At 41.3% G+C, this 18,377-nt stretch overlaps 1 protein-coding gene across 1 annotated transcript in view; it reads left to right on the top strand.

Annotated features, from left to right (window-relative positions):
• The window catches only part of si:dkey-215k6.1 (transmembrane protein 132C), a 208,284-nt gene that overhangs the window by 169,670 nt on the left and 20,237 nt on the right, over positions 1 to 18,377 (top strand). The window contains exon 6 of the mRNA XM_061671135.1: positions 4,838 to 4,981. Coding sequence (XP_061527119.1) covers positions 4,838 to 4,981 — 144 coding nt within the window. The remainder of the gene's footprint in view (positions 1 to 4,837; positions 4,982 to 18,377) is intronic.

The raw sequence follows: 18,377 nt of genomic DNA, 5'->3' as shown, positions 1-18,377 counted from the left end.
AATTGCTAAAAACAATGAAGTCTATCAGTCTGAACATTAAATATCTTGTCTTTGTAGTGTATTCAATTAAATATAGGTTGAACATGATTTGCAAATCATTGTATTCTGTTTTTATTTATGTTTAACACAAGGTCCCAACTTCATTGGAATTGGGGTTGTACATTAATTGTAAATGGTTAAAATCAACCTTTTTCAGGAACAATGAGAAAAAAAGTTTCGAGCACGTAACGGAGGCGTCCACACGGGCGCCATCTTGTAATAATCATGTTCTCCTCGTGCCAGTATGGGTTTTCTCCGGGTACTCTGGTTTCCTCCCACATCCCAAAAATATTCATGGTAGGTTAATTGAAGACTCTAAATTGCCCGTAGGCGTGAATGTGAGTGCAAATGGTTGTTTGTTTATATGTGCCCTGCAATTGGCTAGCGACCAGTTCAGGGTGTACCCCGCCTCTCGCCCGAAGATCGCTGGTATAGGCTCCAGCACACCCGCGACCCTAGTGAGGATAAACGGTATGGAAAATGGATGGATTTTAATTGAGTCCCACCCCTAGTTATTAGATTAATATTGATTGTGACCTGCTACACTGCAGTGTCGAAATGTGTAGTTGATATAATGGAAGATAACCCAGACCCCACACAAATGTCGCAACGATGTCAGTCCGACATAAAAAGTAAAACATTTTCCAAGTTTCATTTGCTAATTGCCAATATGTCGCTGAGACATTTAATCCAAAATTTGCACAATATTGCGTCTGAACAATTAAAGCTTGAGCGCCAGGGTAGCTAGCCTCTTCATATGGCTTTAATTATGTGACCTTTATTCATTCATGTTGGACCTTTTCGATTGTACTGTAACATTTGCTGTTTGACTCGTTCACCAGACCGTTTAGCTTCTTACAGGATGGCTTTATTGTCCAAAACCTTAACTTTTAATCATGTTTCTTTCTTTAGTAAAAATGGTATTCATCCTCAAATACACAAAGTGCCTCTGTCTCTCTGTAATACCACACATAGTTATCTTCCGTTTTTCTCTATTATTTTGCGACATGATAGTGGTGGTATTAAAAGGTGGATTAGATAAGTGAAGTCCCCACTGAAAACCCATGTCCTAAATGCACCACCCCTCACTGGTGTTTTGACAAAAAAAGGTTTCAACGTCCGGTGTATGTGTGTAATATGTATGCATATGTGTGTACTGTGGATGTCTTTGGTGACAAGTGGATTTTGTCGCAATTGTTTGTACAGGCAACAGTGCAGTATTGTGCAAAGAGTTTTCTGCGTGGGTGCAAGTGTGTGTGTGTTTGTGTGTGTGTCTTTGTGTGCGTGTTGTTAATCTGGTGCATCAGTGTGTGTCTGTGGACACAAAAACAACAGCAAGACTTTAATGGACACTCCTGACATCACGGTCCACTTGCAGCCTGCAGTCAAGATAGCGACAATGTGGATGTGATCTTATCTACGCATTTCAACACACACGCACGCACGCGCGCACACGCAAGGCTAGTAAGGATCTCTCTCCCCACTCGGCCTGCAGGCAGAATCTTTTCCTTGATATCTTCTTTCATCACTGTGTGCTTTTTTTATTGTCTTTGTCATGCTTTTAATCCTCTTTATTCCTTCCTGGCCGCCTCCTCCTCCGATTTACCTGTTTCTCCCCCTCCGCCTGCTTCTTACGTATACATACTGGATATTCAGGAAACATTTCTGAGCTTCAGCTGTCTTTGATGTCACGAAACGTGTAGTTTAGGGTCTATGAAAAGTAAATTGTCTTTGAAGTTTACAAAAACATACTTATGGGTCTTTGAATTGTTCTCAATGTCACAAAACACATACTCTCGTGTCTTTGAAGACTAAAATTGTTTTTATCCATCCATTTTCTGTACCGCTTATCCTCACTAGGGTCGCGGGGGGCCTGGAGCCTATCCCAGCTATCTTTTAATGTTTATTAAAGAACATAGTTTAGGGGATGTTGAATATTGAAATTGTTGATGTTTACAAAACACGTTTTGGGGTCGTTGATTACTTAAGTTGTTTTTGATGTTTACAAAAATACATAGTTTGGGGTTTTAGAGTTCCTAAATTTTCGTTGATGTTTAGAAAACACAATTTAGGGTCTTTGAATACTTAAATTGGAATTGATGTTGACAAAACATGATTTGGGGTCTCTGATGAGTCCAATTGTTGTTGCTGTTTACAAAACACAAATTGCAGTCTTTGAAGATTTTAAATATCTTTGACTCATACAAAGCACTCACATAGGATTTGTTGAAGACATAAATTGTCTTTGAGGTTTATAAAACACTGTCTTGACGGTCTTTGATAGCTTAAATTGTTTTTGGGTGTTTACAAAAACACATACTCTTGTGTCGGATTCAGGAGGAGCAGTGTGGTTTTCGTCCTGGCCGTGGAAGAGTGGACGAGCTCTACACCCTCGGCAGGATCCTCAAGGGTGCATGGGAGTTCGTCCAACCAGTCTACGTGTGTTTTGTGGACTTGGAGAAGGTGTTCGACCATGTCCCTCGGGGAGTCCTGTGGGGGTGCTTCAGGAGTATGGGGTATCAAACCCCCTGATACGGGCTGTTCGGTCCTTGTATGACCGGGGTCAGAGTTTGGTTCACATTGCCGGCAGTAAGTCAGATTCGTTTCCAGTGAGAGTTGGACTGCGCCAAGGCTGCCCTTTGTCACTGATTCACTGAAATTTATGGACAAAATCTTTAGGCACAGCCGAGGCGTAGAGGGGGTCTTGTTTGGTGGCCTCAGTATTGCATCTCTGCTTTTTGCAGACGATGTGGTTGTGTTGGTTTCATCAAGCTGTGATCGCCATCTCTCACTGGAGCGGCTGGGATGAAGATCAGCACCTCCAAATCTGAGACCAAGGTCCTCAGTCGGAACAGGGTGGAGTGCCCTCTCCGGGTCGGGGATGAGATCCTGGCCCAAGTGGAGGAGTTCAAGTATCTTGAGGTCTTCACAAGTGAGGGAAGAATGGAACGGGAGATCGACAGGCGGATCGGTGCAGCGTCTGCAGGATCCCCCCGGAAGAGCTGGATGACGTGGCTGGGTTGAGGGAAGTCTGGGCTTCCCTGCTGGGGCTGCTGCCCCCCTGAGCTGACCTCAGATAAGAAAATTGATGGATGGATGGATGGATACTCCTGCGTCTTTGAAGACTTGAATTGTTCTTAATCCCAAAAGCACAAATGTTAGAGTCTTTGAATGATTAAATTAGTCGCGGATGTTTACAAGAACCCACCAGTTAGAGTCTTTGAAGATTTTAAATGTTTTTGAAGTGTACAAAAACATGATTATTAGGGTCGCTGAAGACTCCTACTTTGGGGGCTTTGTATGTCTTTGATGTTTGCAGGAACACATGCTTTGGGGGTCTTTGATGTCTTAAATTGTCTTTAATGTTCGCAAAAAGACGTTCTTAGGGTCTTTGACTACTTCAATTGTTATAGGCATTTTACAAAGAATTGATGACAGTAAATATCTTTGATGTCCACAAAAACACATTAGTCCTTGAAGACATACATTGACTTTGATATTTACAATATACATAATAATAATAGTGGCACGGTAGATGACTGGTGAGCACATCTCCCTCACAGTTCTGGGGACCCGAGTTCAAATCCGGCCTCGCCTGTGTGGAGTTTGCATGTTCTCCCCGTGCCTGTGTTGGTTTTCTCCGGGAACTTCGGTTTCCTCTCACATCCCAAAAATATGCGTGGTAGATTGATTGAAGACTCTAAATTGCCCGTAGGTGTGAATGTGAGTGCAAATGGTTGTTTGTTTCTATGTGCCCTGCGATTAGCTGGCGACCAGTTCAGGGTGTACCCCGTCTCTCACCCAGAGTCAGCCGGGATAGGCGCCAGCATGCCCGCAACCCTACTGAAGATAAGTGGAAAAGGACAGGTTACGTTTTATGGAGACTAAATTATATTTGATCAGGTGCTTAGATTATAAAAATGTGATTCACATACACAAAAACATACTCTATGGTCTTTGAGGATTAAATTGTATTTAAGGTTGACAAAAAACATGAGGGCCTTTCAAGGCTTGAATTTTCTTGAACATTTCGAAAAGCATGTACTTTAGCATCTTAGAAGACTTACATTGTCTCAGACATTAACCAAAACACACAGTTTCGGTTCCTTGAAGATTTTACATTGTTTTTGTTTAAAAAAAAAAAAAAAAAAAAAACACAGATGAGGCCTTTGAATGTTTATAAATGCAGCTAGTGAAGGATTCTTGAAGACTAAATTGTCTTTGTTTACATAAACTCATACTTGAGGGTCTTAGATGTTACAAAAACACATACTATAGGGTCTTTAAAGACTTAAACTTCATTTAATGTTTACCAAAACACAGAAATCTGTTTTTTTCTTTTTTTGGAGACCCAAAATGTGTTTGGACAAACAGGTAGCTGTGCTATGCTATGCTATGCCGCTATCCCTGTAAAAAAAAAGTAAGCAAGAATGTTTTGTGGAAGCAGCACAGTCAATTTAGTGCTTATTTTTATTATTATTTATAATGGCTGAATAGGCCTGGTTAGCCTAATTACTCTCACAAACCTGCCATCCACAAACAATAAACTATAATCCCTAGTGCATGTGTGCGTGTGGATAAATCCCCCCTTTTGCAAGCATAACACCATCTAATCATCACGCCAGTCATTGTGTGTTGTGAGAAAAATTGGCGTTTTGAATTTGCGAGCTTCAGATGCTTCACCCCTCAAGTGAAGTGAAAAAACAATGGCGCAAAAACACTTAGAAAATGAGTACACTCGCAAGGAGCAATATGTTATTCTGAAGTGTAACGTGACTGTGTTGTGTGTGTCGATTAGGACACAGAGGTGTTGAACACGGCCATCCTGACTGGTCACCGGGTGTCTCTGCCCGTCAAGCTGGTCACGGTGGGGACGGACGGCCAAGTGAGGGAAGTGGACGACTCGGTCAGCTGCAGCTCAGCCGACGTCGACGTGCTCAAAGTAAGTGCTGGACAAATACCACAAAAAAAATTGTCTTTGATGTTTATGAAAATACACGTGAGGTTTGTTGAAGGAAAAATTGTCTTTGGTGTTTACGAAAATGCAGATAATCGGTTCGTCCAAGATAACATTTTCTTTGATGTTTGCAAACTGTACCTTAGGTTCTTCGAAGACCCCAAATTCTCTTTGATGTTTATGAAAACATGAGGACTTCTTAAATGAAGACTAAATTGTCTTTGGTCCCTTCAGAAACACTGCAAACATTGGCGCATATGCGAAAGTGTATAATAAACACTAATAAACAACCACCAACCTTCATGACAGGGGCAGTTTAGATACATTTGATAGCTTTCCAGGTGTCTCTTTTATATAGTTTGGCGTATATTGTTAACTGCCTGCAAACTTGAAGTGCCATATGATGTTTCAACTCCACGGGGCGCTGTACTTACTACAGCCTCCAGATGGTGGAGGATGAAAAGCTTAAATCTGCGCGAGAATGTGCGCCAGGCCAGATTTGACAGACAACGCCCACATTTCAGGGTTGCTCCAACCAGAGTGTGTAGCTGGCATGAAGGTTTGACTTGCTCGAAGAATGCGCGAAGCCAGAAGACTGCGCAGCTGCACGCCTTTTCTGCCTTACACACGTGAGAAAAGATGGCCCTTAGACTTTAAATTGTCTTTGACGTTTACAAAAACACGTTCACTCGGTTTATTTACGACACCAGTAGAAGCAGCCTCTTTTGATATGTTGTCACATTTAACTATGCCACAGTTTTATTGTTATCTATGATGTTTTTAGCTCATTTTTGTGATTGGTTTCTCCCCCGTTGTCCCCCCTTAACGACAAATCTGATGAAGAATTAGAGCTTGGACAAACACAACAAAGTTAAATCTATATGAGCTATAAGGTAGTAATGTTTATGGAGCACAAATGTGGCAAATACATCCCGCGGCAAAAACTTTAAAGTGGTGGCGAGGCTCCGTGCGCACTCGCCGTTGCCGCCGGAACGCTAAATGAATCAAGCGGAGGAATGCGCGCGGTGAAAGATAGATTGATTCCTCTGGTGTGGCGTCGCCTTTGTCCTCGGGAAGCACAAATGAAACGGACCCTCACTGTGACACTTTCAATATGGAAACAGTTTCTTTTCATGAGCCGACAGGAGCCACGCTGTTTAAGTGTGATCAATAACACTGGGAATGGAGGGTGCTCATTTCAATGTGGCCCGCTGCGTGCGAGCGTGTGTGTCTTTGAGTGTGTTTTTGAGGGTGTGTTTGCTGCTCAAGATTTAGTGCACGTTTTCAACACTCTCACAAAAACATTTCTCATGTGACGTTCTAACTCTATATTGCATTTGATGTTAACAAAAATATTGTACAACAGGTTCTTTGAGAGACCGAATGGCCTCTGATGTTGACAGATGGATAGAGATAGATAGATAGATATGTTCATTTAAGACTAAATTGTCTTTGATGTTTACAAAAACGTGTACTAGTTTGATTAACGATTTAAGAATGTGATTTTTACAAAACTTTGCACAGTATGTAAGGGTTTTAAAGACTAACATGTCTCATGTTTATAAATGCATACAGTATAACAGGCATATTGAACTCTTTGTTTACAAAACATCCATTCCATCCATCCATTTTCCGTACCGCTTATCCTCAGTAGGGTCGCAGGCATGCTGGACCCTATCCCAGCTATCTTCGGTACACCAGGGCACATATAAACAAACAACCATTCGCACTCACATTCACACCTATGGGCAATTTAGAGTCTTCAATCAACCTATCACGCTTGTTTTTGGGGTTGTGGGGCAAATGTGCTAACCAGTCACCCACTGTGCCGCCTTTTACAAAACATGTTAGGTTTATTTAAGACTAAAATGCAGCTAAGGTTGTCACTGATGTAGTAGTATATTTGCCTGACTTTGGTGCAGGCAGCATGGGTTCAGTTCCCACTCAGTGATGGTGTGAATGGTTGTCTGTTCCCTGCAACTGACTGGTGACCAGTTCAGGGTGTAGTCTGCCTTTTGCCCAAAGTCAGCTGGGATAGGCTCCAGTGCCCTACGACCCTGAACAGGATAAGCGGTATTAAGAATGGATGGATGGATGGATTTAATGTTGACAAAACATGTCTTAGGTGCATTTAAGATGCTATAGTGTTTTTGATGTTTACATAAATGCACAATGAAAATATTTTTTTCAGAAAATTATGTTTCATCCTGACAAAAACATATTTAGCATCTATGATGACTTAAATTGTCTTTGATGTTTAAAAAATGTATGTTAGTTTAAGACTAAATTGTCATTGATATTTACCAAACATATACATGTACTCCACATTTGATGTTTTCAAAGCTGCACTTTTGGTTCATTGGTTCATCATTCAAGACTATAATAGTATTTAATGTTGACAAAATGTGACTTGGGTGTATTTAAGAATCTAATTTGTTTTTTTTTTTTGTTTCCCTTTTTAAAATTTTTTTTATGTTAGTTTCTTTAGTGTTTACAATAACACATGCATTAGGATGTTCGTGGGGCCAAAATTGCCTTTTGGGCTCAACAAAGACACAAACCTTAGTTTCATTGAAGACTTGGAAATTGTCTTTGATGTTTCAAAAAAACATATATTCTGAGTTCTGAAGAGTTACATATCTTTTAATTATTCCCAAAAACATGTACAGTTTTTTAAATACTGAAAAATGTCTTTGATGTTTACAAAATAAATATTAGGTTCTTTAACTGCTCAAAATAGTCTTTGATAATGAAAAAAACACAGAATTTTGAGTCATTGAAGACTTAAATTGTCTTTGATCTTGACAAAAATACATACTTTGCAGTCTTAAAAGACTTCCATTTCTTTTTTTCAGTTTTTTTTTTTTTTATGTTAACATTACCACATGCAGTATGTTAGGTTCATTGACTTTAAATTGTCTTACCGGTACGTACAGTATTTATAAAAAGTGAGTATGCTAGTTTTTCTGAAGACTGGAAAATGTCTTTGATACTTACAAAACATGTATGTTAGCTTAAACGCTAAAATATCTTTCATTTTGATTTTAAAATGTGTTTGTTGTCTGTCCTTTTGTAAAAGAGATTTTTTATCTAAATGAGGTTTTCCTGACTAAATAAAAGATGACTCTACGATGTCTTTGACATTTACAAAAACGTACATTAGGCTTATTAGGCTACGTTCACACAGAGGGGCATAATGCCAAATGCAGATTTTTTTGTTGAAGCCGATCTTTTTATGCAGTCGTTCACATTACAAAAACAAAGGCGGCTTCTACTCTGGACGGAACACGTCCGTAATGTCACACGCATGCGCAAAAAAACAAGACATCACATTGCGCATGCACACAAGCACGAGTCTGTGTTTTTACGGAAGTAAACATGGTCCCTCTCGTATGTCTCGTCATGACGCATTTGTGGAGATTTCAAGAATGTTGTGCAACCGGAGCCAACAATTTTGTATATTTATCAGTTCTAAAATCTTTTTTTTCGCCACTGATTGTTTTCTGCTCCTTCGTCCGCCATTGCTGTTTTGCCATCACGTTGGGGTCATGGCCTTCAGAGACCTGAGACGCATCTTCAAACAACAAAAGATTAACAAAGTGGCAGGCCCAGACCATGTGTCCCCATCCTGCCTCAAAGTCTGCGCAGACCAGCTTGCTCCAGTCTTCACTCAGATCTTCAATGGATCTCTGGAACTGTGCGAAGTACCATCCTGTTTCAAACGCTCCACCATCATTCCAGTCCCCAAGAAACCTGCAATCTCGGGTCTAAATGACTACAGGCCTGTCGCCTTGACATCTACGGTCATGAATTCCTTTGAACATCTCGTGCTGGACCACATCAAGAGCATCACAGGCCCCCTGCTGGACCCCCTGCAGTTTGCCTACCGAGCAAAGGATGATGCAGTCAACATGGGACTGCACTTCATCCTAGAACACCTCGACAGTGCAGGGACCTACGCGAGGATCTTGTTCATGGACTTCAGCTCAGCGTTCAACACCATCATCCCTGAACTCCTTTCCTCCAAGCTTCTCCAGCTCAGTGTCTCACCTGCCTTCTGCCAGTGGATTTACAGCTTCCTGACGGGCAGGACACAGCAGGTGAAGCTGGGGGAGGCCACCTCATCCACACGCAGCATCAGCACTGGGGCGCCCCAAGGTTGTGTCCTCTCTTCGCTGCTCCTCTCTCTCTACACGAACGACTGCACCTCACCACACCCGGCTGTCAAACTCCTGAAGTTTGCAGATGACACAACTGCCATCAGCCTCATTAAGGACGGTGATGAGTCTGCATATCGACAGGAAGTGGAGCGGCTGGAGCTGTGGTGTGGCCGACACAACCTGGAGCTGAACACGCTCAAGACTGTAGCGATGATCGTGGACTTCAGGAGGCATCCTTGGCTACAGCTGCCCCTCACGCTGTCCAGCTGCCTTGTGTCATTGCATCGGATGATTGTAATATTAGTCACTCGAACTGCTCTAAGTGCTAGAGGACTCTGCATCTTTTTGCACAATTGTCAAAAAAAAAGAAAATGTACCGGCATTACCAGATAACTACCAACCCTTTATTGCTCAGTGACTGTTTTTCTCAATGTCTTTATCTCTCAAACGTGTTCTCTGTCAATTGACTGTCTGTTGTCGTACTAGAGCGGCTCCAATTACCGGAGACAAATTCCTTGTGTGTTTTTTGAACATACTTGGCAAATAAAGATGATTCTGATTGTCACATCTGTTTAGTCCAGGGGTGGGCAAACTTTTTGGCTCAGGGGCCACATTGACTTTTAAATTTTGACAGGCGGGCCAAGCTAGACCAGATGCTCAAAAATAAAAAAAATAAAAAAGGCATTGCAGTGTTAATACTTAGATTGAATTTTAATGGGAACAGTGTTGTTTTGTTGATCGCCTTTTTTTTTTTTTTTTTTTTGCCAGCGCATCAAAGTCTGGTGTTAGTTTTGTTGTGGCAATTCTCAGAACACATCTGAGGTGTTCATCACTCTGTAGGATGTTTTGTTGGTGTTCATCACACAAACGTCTGTTCTCACACATATGTAGAGCCAAACACCACCAGCATCTTCTGTGCCATCTTCCGGATTTTTGGAAATTTGTCTGCGCTTAATGAAGTATCAAACTCATCCGGTTTGAGAGTTGAACATCTCTTTCAAGACAGTATCACATTGGAGATCAATCAATTCCATCTGAAGCTCCCGTGGCGCTGTTTTAGGGTCTTGTGTGACTGAATCTTGGATGGCAGTTTGTCAGATGAAGGTGTTTTGCTGAGCCTGCAAGCTTGATTTTAACCACTGAGCCGTAGCCATAGAGTTCCTGCGTTGATTGCCTGTTAGCATAATCAGCATGCTTGGTAGAAAAGTGACGGCTGATGTTATATTCCTCTAAAACCTCAATGGTTTCATAACAAAGTATACATACAGTACAGCCTTCGACCGGACTTCAGTGAAAAAGTATTTAGTAGTCCATTCTATATTAAACACTCGGCACTCACTGTCGACTTTTCCTTTCTTTGGCCCACTCATGTTTGAAGAAGGGTTCAGAGCAGTAGCAGAGTAAAAACAGAATAGCCAAAGTCAAGTCAATGTATCAGTGTACCTAATCCGTTACCTGGTGGAACCACTCGGCATTACAGGACAAGGTCAAATTAATGTTGTCATGATTTTGATATGATTTGTTGGTGATTCTGTACCAATCTTTGGCGGGCTGGATTGACATGATCAACGGTCCGGATGTGAAAAATCAGAATTGACCTGCAGTGTGAACATTGCCTTTTCGAAATTGTCCTTTGAAGACTCTAAAATGTCTTTGCTGTTTACAAAACACTCATGTACGTTTTCAAAAAAATGTCCTTGATGCTTATAAAGATATTTGGTTTATTATTTTAAATTGTCTTCGAACTTAACAAGTTGTTCTTTTTTTACACTTGTACATCAAGCTTATGTAGCAGTAAAAATGTATGGTGACATGGCATAGTGCATTTGACCACAAAAAGCGACACACAATAAACACGACATTTATGCGTCCTTCTGCTAATTACTTGATCACTAGTGCTTCCTATCACGTCGTCGCTCGTGCTGTAATTCGATTGGATGAAGTTTTGTGTGCGCGGGTTTTAAGAGAGCTGTTTGTACACGGATGGCCACAAAGGTGATTAAGAATTGATCTGCGCGACATTTAGTAAAGCACTCGCCCGCTTTGACACGCCTCTGTCTCACACACACACACACACACACACACACACACACACACAGTGCCCTTGGAAAGTGTGTGTGTCTAGGTGTGTCTTTGTGTGTGTGTGCACCTTTGCTGAGTGGTACAGTAATAATCACTTTATATGCATATCGCCCCCCCGCCCCCCTCCCAAAAAGTGGAGTGAAAGTGAAAAGGAAGCCTCATCATAATCCCAAATGACTTCCCCTTTTTTCTTGTTTTTTGCTGAATATATTTTATTTAATTTGCTATTGCGGTAGGTTATCAGAAAAGTTACAAGGGCTCATAAGACTGCTAATAAACATTACATTCCAGCTAACTGACAATTTACGAGTTGGAATCACCCTTTCCACCAGAAAATAACCGGTCAGAATAAACCCTTTGCTCGTTTCTCCTCCTTGTCTTTTTGTTTTGCAATTTTGCACCGTATGGCTTTGACCTTTTCCTCTCTATGTTCACGACAAATAATGACAATCCCATCATTCTGCATGATTTTTTTTATAACAGTTTGAACAGACTGTTTGCATTGCTACAAGATTGTATCTTGCGTTTTAAATGTTCCGAATTGTATTTGTATAAAAGTGATTATCAGTGATTGTTTTACCACTAGAGGGATCCCACGTTCCACAAGTGGTACTTCATCCATCCATCCATTTTCTATCGCTTATCTGAGGTCGGGTCGCGGGAGCAGTAGCTTTAGCAGCGATGCCCAGACTTCCCTCTCCCCAGCCACTTCATCCAGCTCTTCCGGGGGGATCCCGAGGCGTTCCCAGGCCAGCCGAAAGACGTAGTCTCTCTAACGTGGCAGCCCAAACTTCTTCTGACTGGGGATTTCACCAGACGTTCCCAGCAGACCCTCACAATACGTTTGGGCTGCCACGTCGGACCGGTATCTTACCCCGCCATCGGAGCCAACTCACCACCAGGTGGTGATCAGTTGACAGCTCCGCCCCTCTCTTCACCCGAGTGTCCAAGACATGCGGCCGCAAGTCCGATGACACGACCACAAATTCGATCATCGAACTGCGACCGAGGTTGTCCTGGTGCCAAGTGCACGTGTGGACACCCTTATGCTTGAACATGGTGTTCGTTATGGACAATCCGTGATGAGCACAGAAGTCCAATAACAGAACACCGCTCGGGTTCTGATCGGGGGGGGCCGTTCCTCCCATTCACCCCCTTCCAGGTCTCACTGTCATTGCCCACGTGAGCATTGAAGTCCCCCAGCAGAACGATGGAGTCCCCAGCCCTCCAACCCCTCTTGAGAGGCCCGGTACTAGAGCCCAAGCTATATGTGGAGGCGAGTCCGACTATATCTAGTCGGAACTTCTCGACCTCACACACCAGCTCGGGCTCCTTCCCTGCCAGAGAGGTGCCATTCCACGTCCCTAGAGCCAGCTTCTGTAGCCGGGGATCGGATCGCCAAGGTCCCTGCCTGCTCGCACTGCACCCGACCCCTATGGCCCCTCCCACAGGTGGTGAGCCCATGGGAAGACAAGTGGTACTTGTATCGCAATTTGGGAATTACTGCCCAATAAAAACGCCAATAACTGGCAAATCATGATGCCAAGAGAAAACCATTTAACATCCTATTTTTGGGGAGGCTGGGGGCACATTTAAAATTGCCAATAGATACTTAAACCTATTAAGAGGCACTTTTTAAAGTATTCTGTTGTCACTCTCTTGCTTTCAAGAAATGAGAGACTGTCATATTACATAACTTCGATGAAAATAATAGAAGACTTTCGCTATTTCGTTCTCCAAATGAGAGACAAAGCTTGCTTGTTTCAAGCTGTTTATTTGTTGCTCCCAAAACTGACATATCAAGCAAAAGAAAATTAATATCTATTATATTCTATTATATAATTATATCTATTATGCAAGGTGTGTTCACCCTTAGGTCCACCTTCCTCTCCTGCTAAAACTTCCCGCGTGACTTTTCCAGTCCGCTACCCTATTGAACATTTTGACTTTGTTTTGACTCCCCGCCGGCACAAAGCAGCGCAATGAACTCATAACTCCTCACTGAGCATGCTCGCACACTGACAGCTTTTTAAAATGCACATCAAACGTCACTTTTAAGCCCGCCGAGCGGACGGACACAATGTCAGACTGGCCGCCGACTGTCACCGTGACCCAAAAGTTTCACTCGCAATCGTCCCGCACTTTAGTGTACACGCACGCAGTTTTCACAGAGGAATGAAAATGTGTTACAGTAGAGGTACATACAACATGTCTTCTGAATTTGACACACCACAGAGAAGAGTGTAATTAACAACCACCACCCCCGCCCCATTTCAATCATTAAAACAAATCAAGTATGTAAAATGAGGCTTCAAAATCACACAAAAAACAAGCCCTTCTCTCCGCTCTCAAACATTGTGGGAATGTTCGCTGAATTTGCTGAAACCACGTCCCACTCAATTGTCAACAGTCAATCAACTCATCTCAACTTTGTTTATAAAGCCCTTTGAATACAATCACAGCTGAAAACAAAGTGTTGGCCACAGATAATAATCAAAATTTAAGAAATAAAAACAATTTAAGATGAACAAATACATCCATCCATCCATTTTCTTCACCGCGTATCCTCAATAGGGCCGCAGGCCGCTGGAGCCTATCCCAGCTATCTTCGGGAGAGAGGCGGGGTACACCCTGAACCGCTCGCTAGCCAATCGCAGGGCACATAGAAACAAACAACCATTCATACTCACATTCAGACCTATGGGCAATTTAGAGTCTTCAATCAAGCTACCACGCATGTTTTGGGGATGTGGGAGGAAACCGGAGTGCCCGGAGAAAATGCACTCACAGCAGACAATGAGGCGCTCTAGACTCTGTCCACATGCTGGCTGTCACACCCAATTTTGTTCTCCCTCGCTCTTCTGCCTTCTCTCTGTGACCTGTGTGCACTCACGGCTGACAACAAGGCACTCTAAAGTGGCCATGCCAGCGCAAAGTCCCACTCTACACACACTGGCTGTTGAGTAGGACTTTAATGAAACATAACAAAAGAAGTAAATACGTGTGTAGGTGTGTGTGTGTGTGTGTCCGTGCATGCTCACGTGTGTGAAGTAGGGCGTGGTCACAGAGTGTGGCCCGTGTCACGCCTCCATAAAACATGGCCACACGGGTCGATAACTAATTAGCATGCTAAAATACACAGCCAGCATTAGTCATAAACACTAAAGACCACACATACGGCAATGACGTTAGAAACTTAACTATCTTCCCATCAAGCTACTTTATCTAATTACCTCTTACAATATTACCAGAGTGGAAGCAATGCAAAACCGTGGTAATTTTTTCTTTAATTTATTATTTTTTCACTCAGTATTTTATTTTATTACTGCACCCCATTTTATATTTTTTACTTAACATTGAAATTAATTTTAATACATCTTCTTCAAAGTATTTTATTTCATCTATTTGAAAATTGTATTTATTTTATTTTTACTTCACCCTGTATATTATCTATTGAGTCCGGTTATTTATTTATTTTACATTTTGACATGTACTTTTTTTAAACTTTCATTTCTAATCATTTATCCTATTTATTTTTTGATTTTTTTTGTTTTTTTTGTCCTGCATTGTCACTGATTGTGTAGTGGTACACTCACCGGACTTTGGTGCAGGCAGCGTGGGTTCAGTTCCCACTGAATGACAGTGTGAATGTGAGTGCGAATGGTTGTCCGTGTCTATGTGTTCCCTGCGACTGACTGGTGACCAGTTCAGGTTGTAGTCCGCCTTTCGCCGAAGTCAGCTGGGATAGGCTCCAGTGCCCCGCGACCCAGAACAGTTTAAGTGGAATGGATGTACTGCATTTATTTGTTTTCATTTAATTAGATTTTCTTTCATTTTTATTTTACTTTATTTCACTTTTTTACATTATTTTCTTGTAATACATTTTTTATTTTACTTCACCCAGTTATTTGATCGACTGTATCTTCTGCACTCAGTTTTGAATTTTATTTTATTCGAATTGATTTCATTTTTTATTTTATTTGAGTTTACTGCACCCGATATCTTGTATTTTATTTGATCTTCATCGTATATTATATATGAAATAAGTAAGCCGTAATGGTAATGCCCCTTAGAAGTGCTTTATAGTCATGAGCAAAATAGAATATTTGTTTTGATATATTAATTCTCGAATAGTGAATGAGTGTCTTGCACAGTAAGTATTGGGGGGGTGGGGGTGTGTTTCGGCAGAGGTGAGCAGGTGGGCATAAAGGTTTCCCACTTTAAGCGTTGTGGACGTAACGAGCTGCGACAGTGGACTTGATTTGCCGGTTGCGCCACTGGGGCTCATTACATGGCTAACTCGTTCACATTTGACACTTGACACGGAACGGCCACGGAGAGAGCGGTAAGTGGATGTCAACAAGTGGCGCCACGGACCACCCGGGTGAACCCCCCTGAAGAGAAGGGGCGTGGGAAGCGGGGTTGCTCGCACCTTCACATATTAATAGCAGCTCATGGCGAGAGGATGAAGAAGGGAGGGCGCACTAGCGAGAGAGTCAGCCTTACATCTTTGAGCAGTGCCAGACCTCCGCCAAGGCCACACAAATAATAAATAGTTACACCTTCATAGATGCACATGCCACGCATTCGTCTGACTTTATTATTATTATTGTTTGTTTTATTATTTGTATTATTATTTGTGTTATTATTATTATTGTGATTATTAAGTATATTTATATTTAAAAATAGAATTTGTCATTGTTTTTTGAAGTATTATTTGCTTGTAATTCAATCAAAAATAAATTCAATCAAAAATTGTTTAGAGGCGGCACGGAGCGTCTGGTTAGAGCGTCTGCCACACAGTTCTGAGGACTGGGGTTCAATCCCCGTTCCCGCCTGTGTGGACTTTGCATGTTCTCCCCGTGCCTGCGTGGATTTTCTCCGGGCACTCCGGTTTCCTCCCACATCCCAAAAACATGCATGAATTGGAGACTCTAAATTGCAACTGTGAGTGCGAATGGTTGTTTGTTGGTAGGTGCCCTGCGATTGGCTGGTGACCAGTTCAGGGTGTACCCCGCCTCCTGCCCGATGATAGCTGGGATAGGCTCCAGCACGCTCGCAACCCGAGTGAGGAGAAGCGGCTCAGAAAATGGATGATTCACAATTTTATGATAAATTTGTATCTCATACTTTCAAGATCCAATGGACCCCTGCTATCCACAGGGGATAAGGACCGAGTCGGACCGCGAGGAGCAAAAATCTGTGGATAACTGACAACCATTATAATTTCTTTTTTTTTTTTTTTTAACTCAAAATTGTCTTGAATAAGCGTGGATAAACTGCCAACAAGCATTTCTGGGGTTGTTTTTTTATTTAGATTTAGCATTTATTTTAGAATTTTATTTAGAGACCCAAATATGATTTTTTTTTTTCTGTAAGGGAAGGAAGTGTTACTCCACAAAGTCAGTGGCCCCGCAAATGCGATAGAACTTTTTCAACTTGCACGACTATAAAGTCAGCTTTGACTCGCTTTAACTCCAAATACTATTCCGTATTCTTTGATCTCTTTGACTTATTTAAATAACTCCGCGTGACAATTCAACACACACACACACACACGCCACATGTGTAAAGTTAAAACTTAACACGCACACACACTCTGAGGCCATGCAAGCAGACATATTGGGGCCACCGTTGACTTATATCCCTATGCTAATAAGGATGCTAATTCGCACACGCACACACCTCTTATTTCAGTCCACTAGACGGCCTGACAAAGAACCAAAAAAGAAAAAGTGTTTGAAGTTAATACGAAGAAGTGTTATTTTTGTAGACTTCAACACAATAGAAAAAGAGAGAAGGGAAGGGAGAGTTGAAAGTGATTTTTTGCTACAGTGCAGCAGTGCAATCCCCAACCAACTACACCACACTTGGACATTCAAGTCCACTTCAAGGCGACACAACTTTCACTTAAAAAATGTTCACCGTAACTAGTTGGTGTCAGAAATGGTATTTAAACCTCACGCTCAGTTTTATTTTTTAATATCACTCACATGTTAAAATGTATTTTTCTTGTTCCTGTTCCTCTGGAAACAAATAAATACAATGTTTGAAGTTACAGCATATACATAAAAATACTTTTAAAATCTGTAATTCTTTAACTGTTAACTTTTATTTTGTTTTTTACGCATTTATTTTCCATATCTCAATCTATTTTGTATTTTTCATGAATTAAATCTGAGTAAGTTAAAAATTTTTTTAACTCCGATTAAATTAAAACTTGTCTTATTTAAAATAAATTTAAAAAAGGATACCTTTAAGCATTCATGGTGGCAGCCCCAAAGGTAGGCATTTGGTGTCAGAAAGGGGAATGAAACCTATTTTCTTAATGCAAAACACACAGAAAAATCATGTTTTCCCTGGTCGTTATTCTGGAAAAAAAAAATAAAAGTCCATGTAAACATTTGAGGTAAATGCATTTGGTTCCAGAAGTTGGACGCAACCCTTCCACAGTTTTCTTTTTAAACGTGACACACGTAGAAAAACTATGTTCCATGTTTATGTAAAAAAAAAAAAAAAAAAAAGTTTAATTAACATAAATAGCAAACGTATTTGTTGTCAGACGTGGGACCCAAACCCACTACACCCTTTTTACAACAAAATGACACAGAAAACCTTTTGTTTCTCGTTCTGAAATGAAGTAAATTTTAGGCATTAACAGCAAAGATACTTGTTGTCAGACGTGGGACAAATAACTTTTTTTCTCATTGTTCCTTAAAAAGGTTCATTTTAAGCATTTACAATTAATGTACAACCCCAATTCCAATTAAGTTGGGATGTTGTGTTAAACATAAATAAAACAGAATACAATGATTTGCAAATAATGTTCAACTTATATTTAATTGAATACACTACAAAGACCAGATATTTAATGTTCAAACTGATAGACTTGATTGTTTTTAGCAAATAATCATTAACTTAGAATTTTATGGCTGCAACACATTCCCAAAAAGCTGGGACAGGTGGCAAAAAAGACTGCGAAAGTTGAGGAATGCTCATCAAACACCTGTTTGGAACATCCCACAGGTGAACAGGCTAATTAGGAACAGGTGGGTGCTATGATTGGGTATAAGAGGAGCTTCCCTGAATTGCTCAGTCATTCACAACCAAAGATGGGGCGAGGTTCACCTCTTTGTGAA

This window comes from Phycodurus eques, chromosome 3 (assembly GCF_024500275.1).
Source record: "Phycodurus eques isolate BA_2022a chromosome 3, UOR_Pequ_1.1, whole genome shotgun sequence".
Classification (NCBI taxonomy): Eukaryota; Metazoa; Chordata; class Actinopteri; order Syngnathiformes; family Syngnathidae; genus Phycodurus; species Phycodurus eques.
This window is presented reverse-complemented; position numbering and strand designations above follow the sequence as displayed.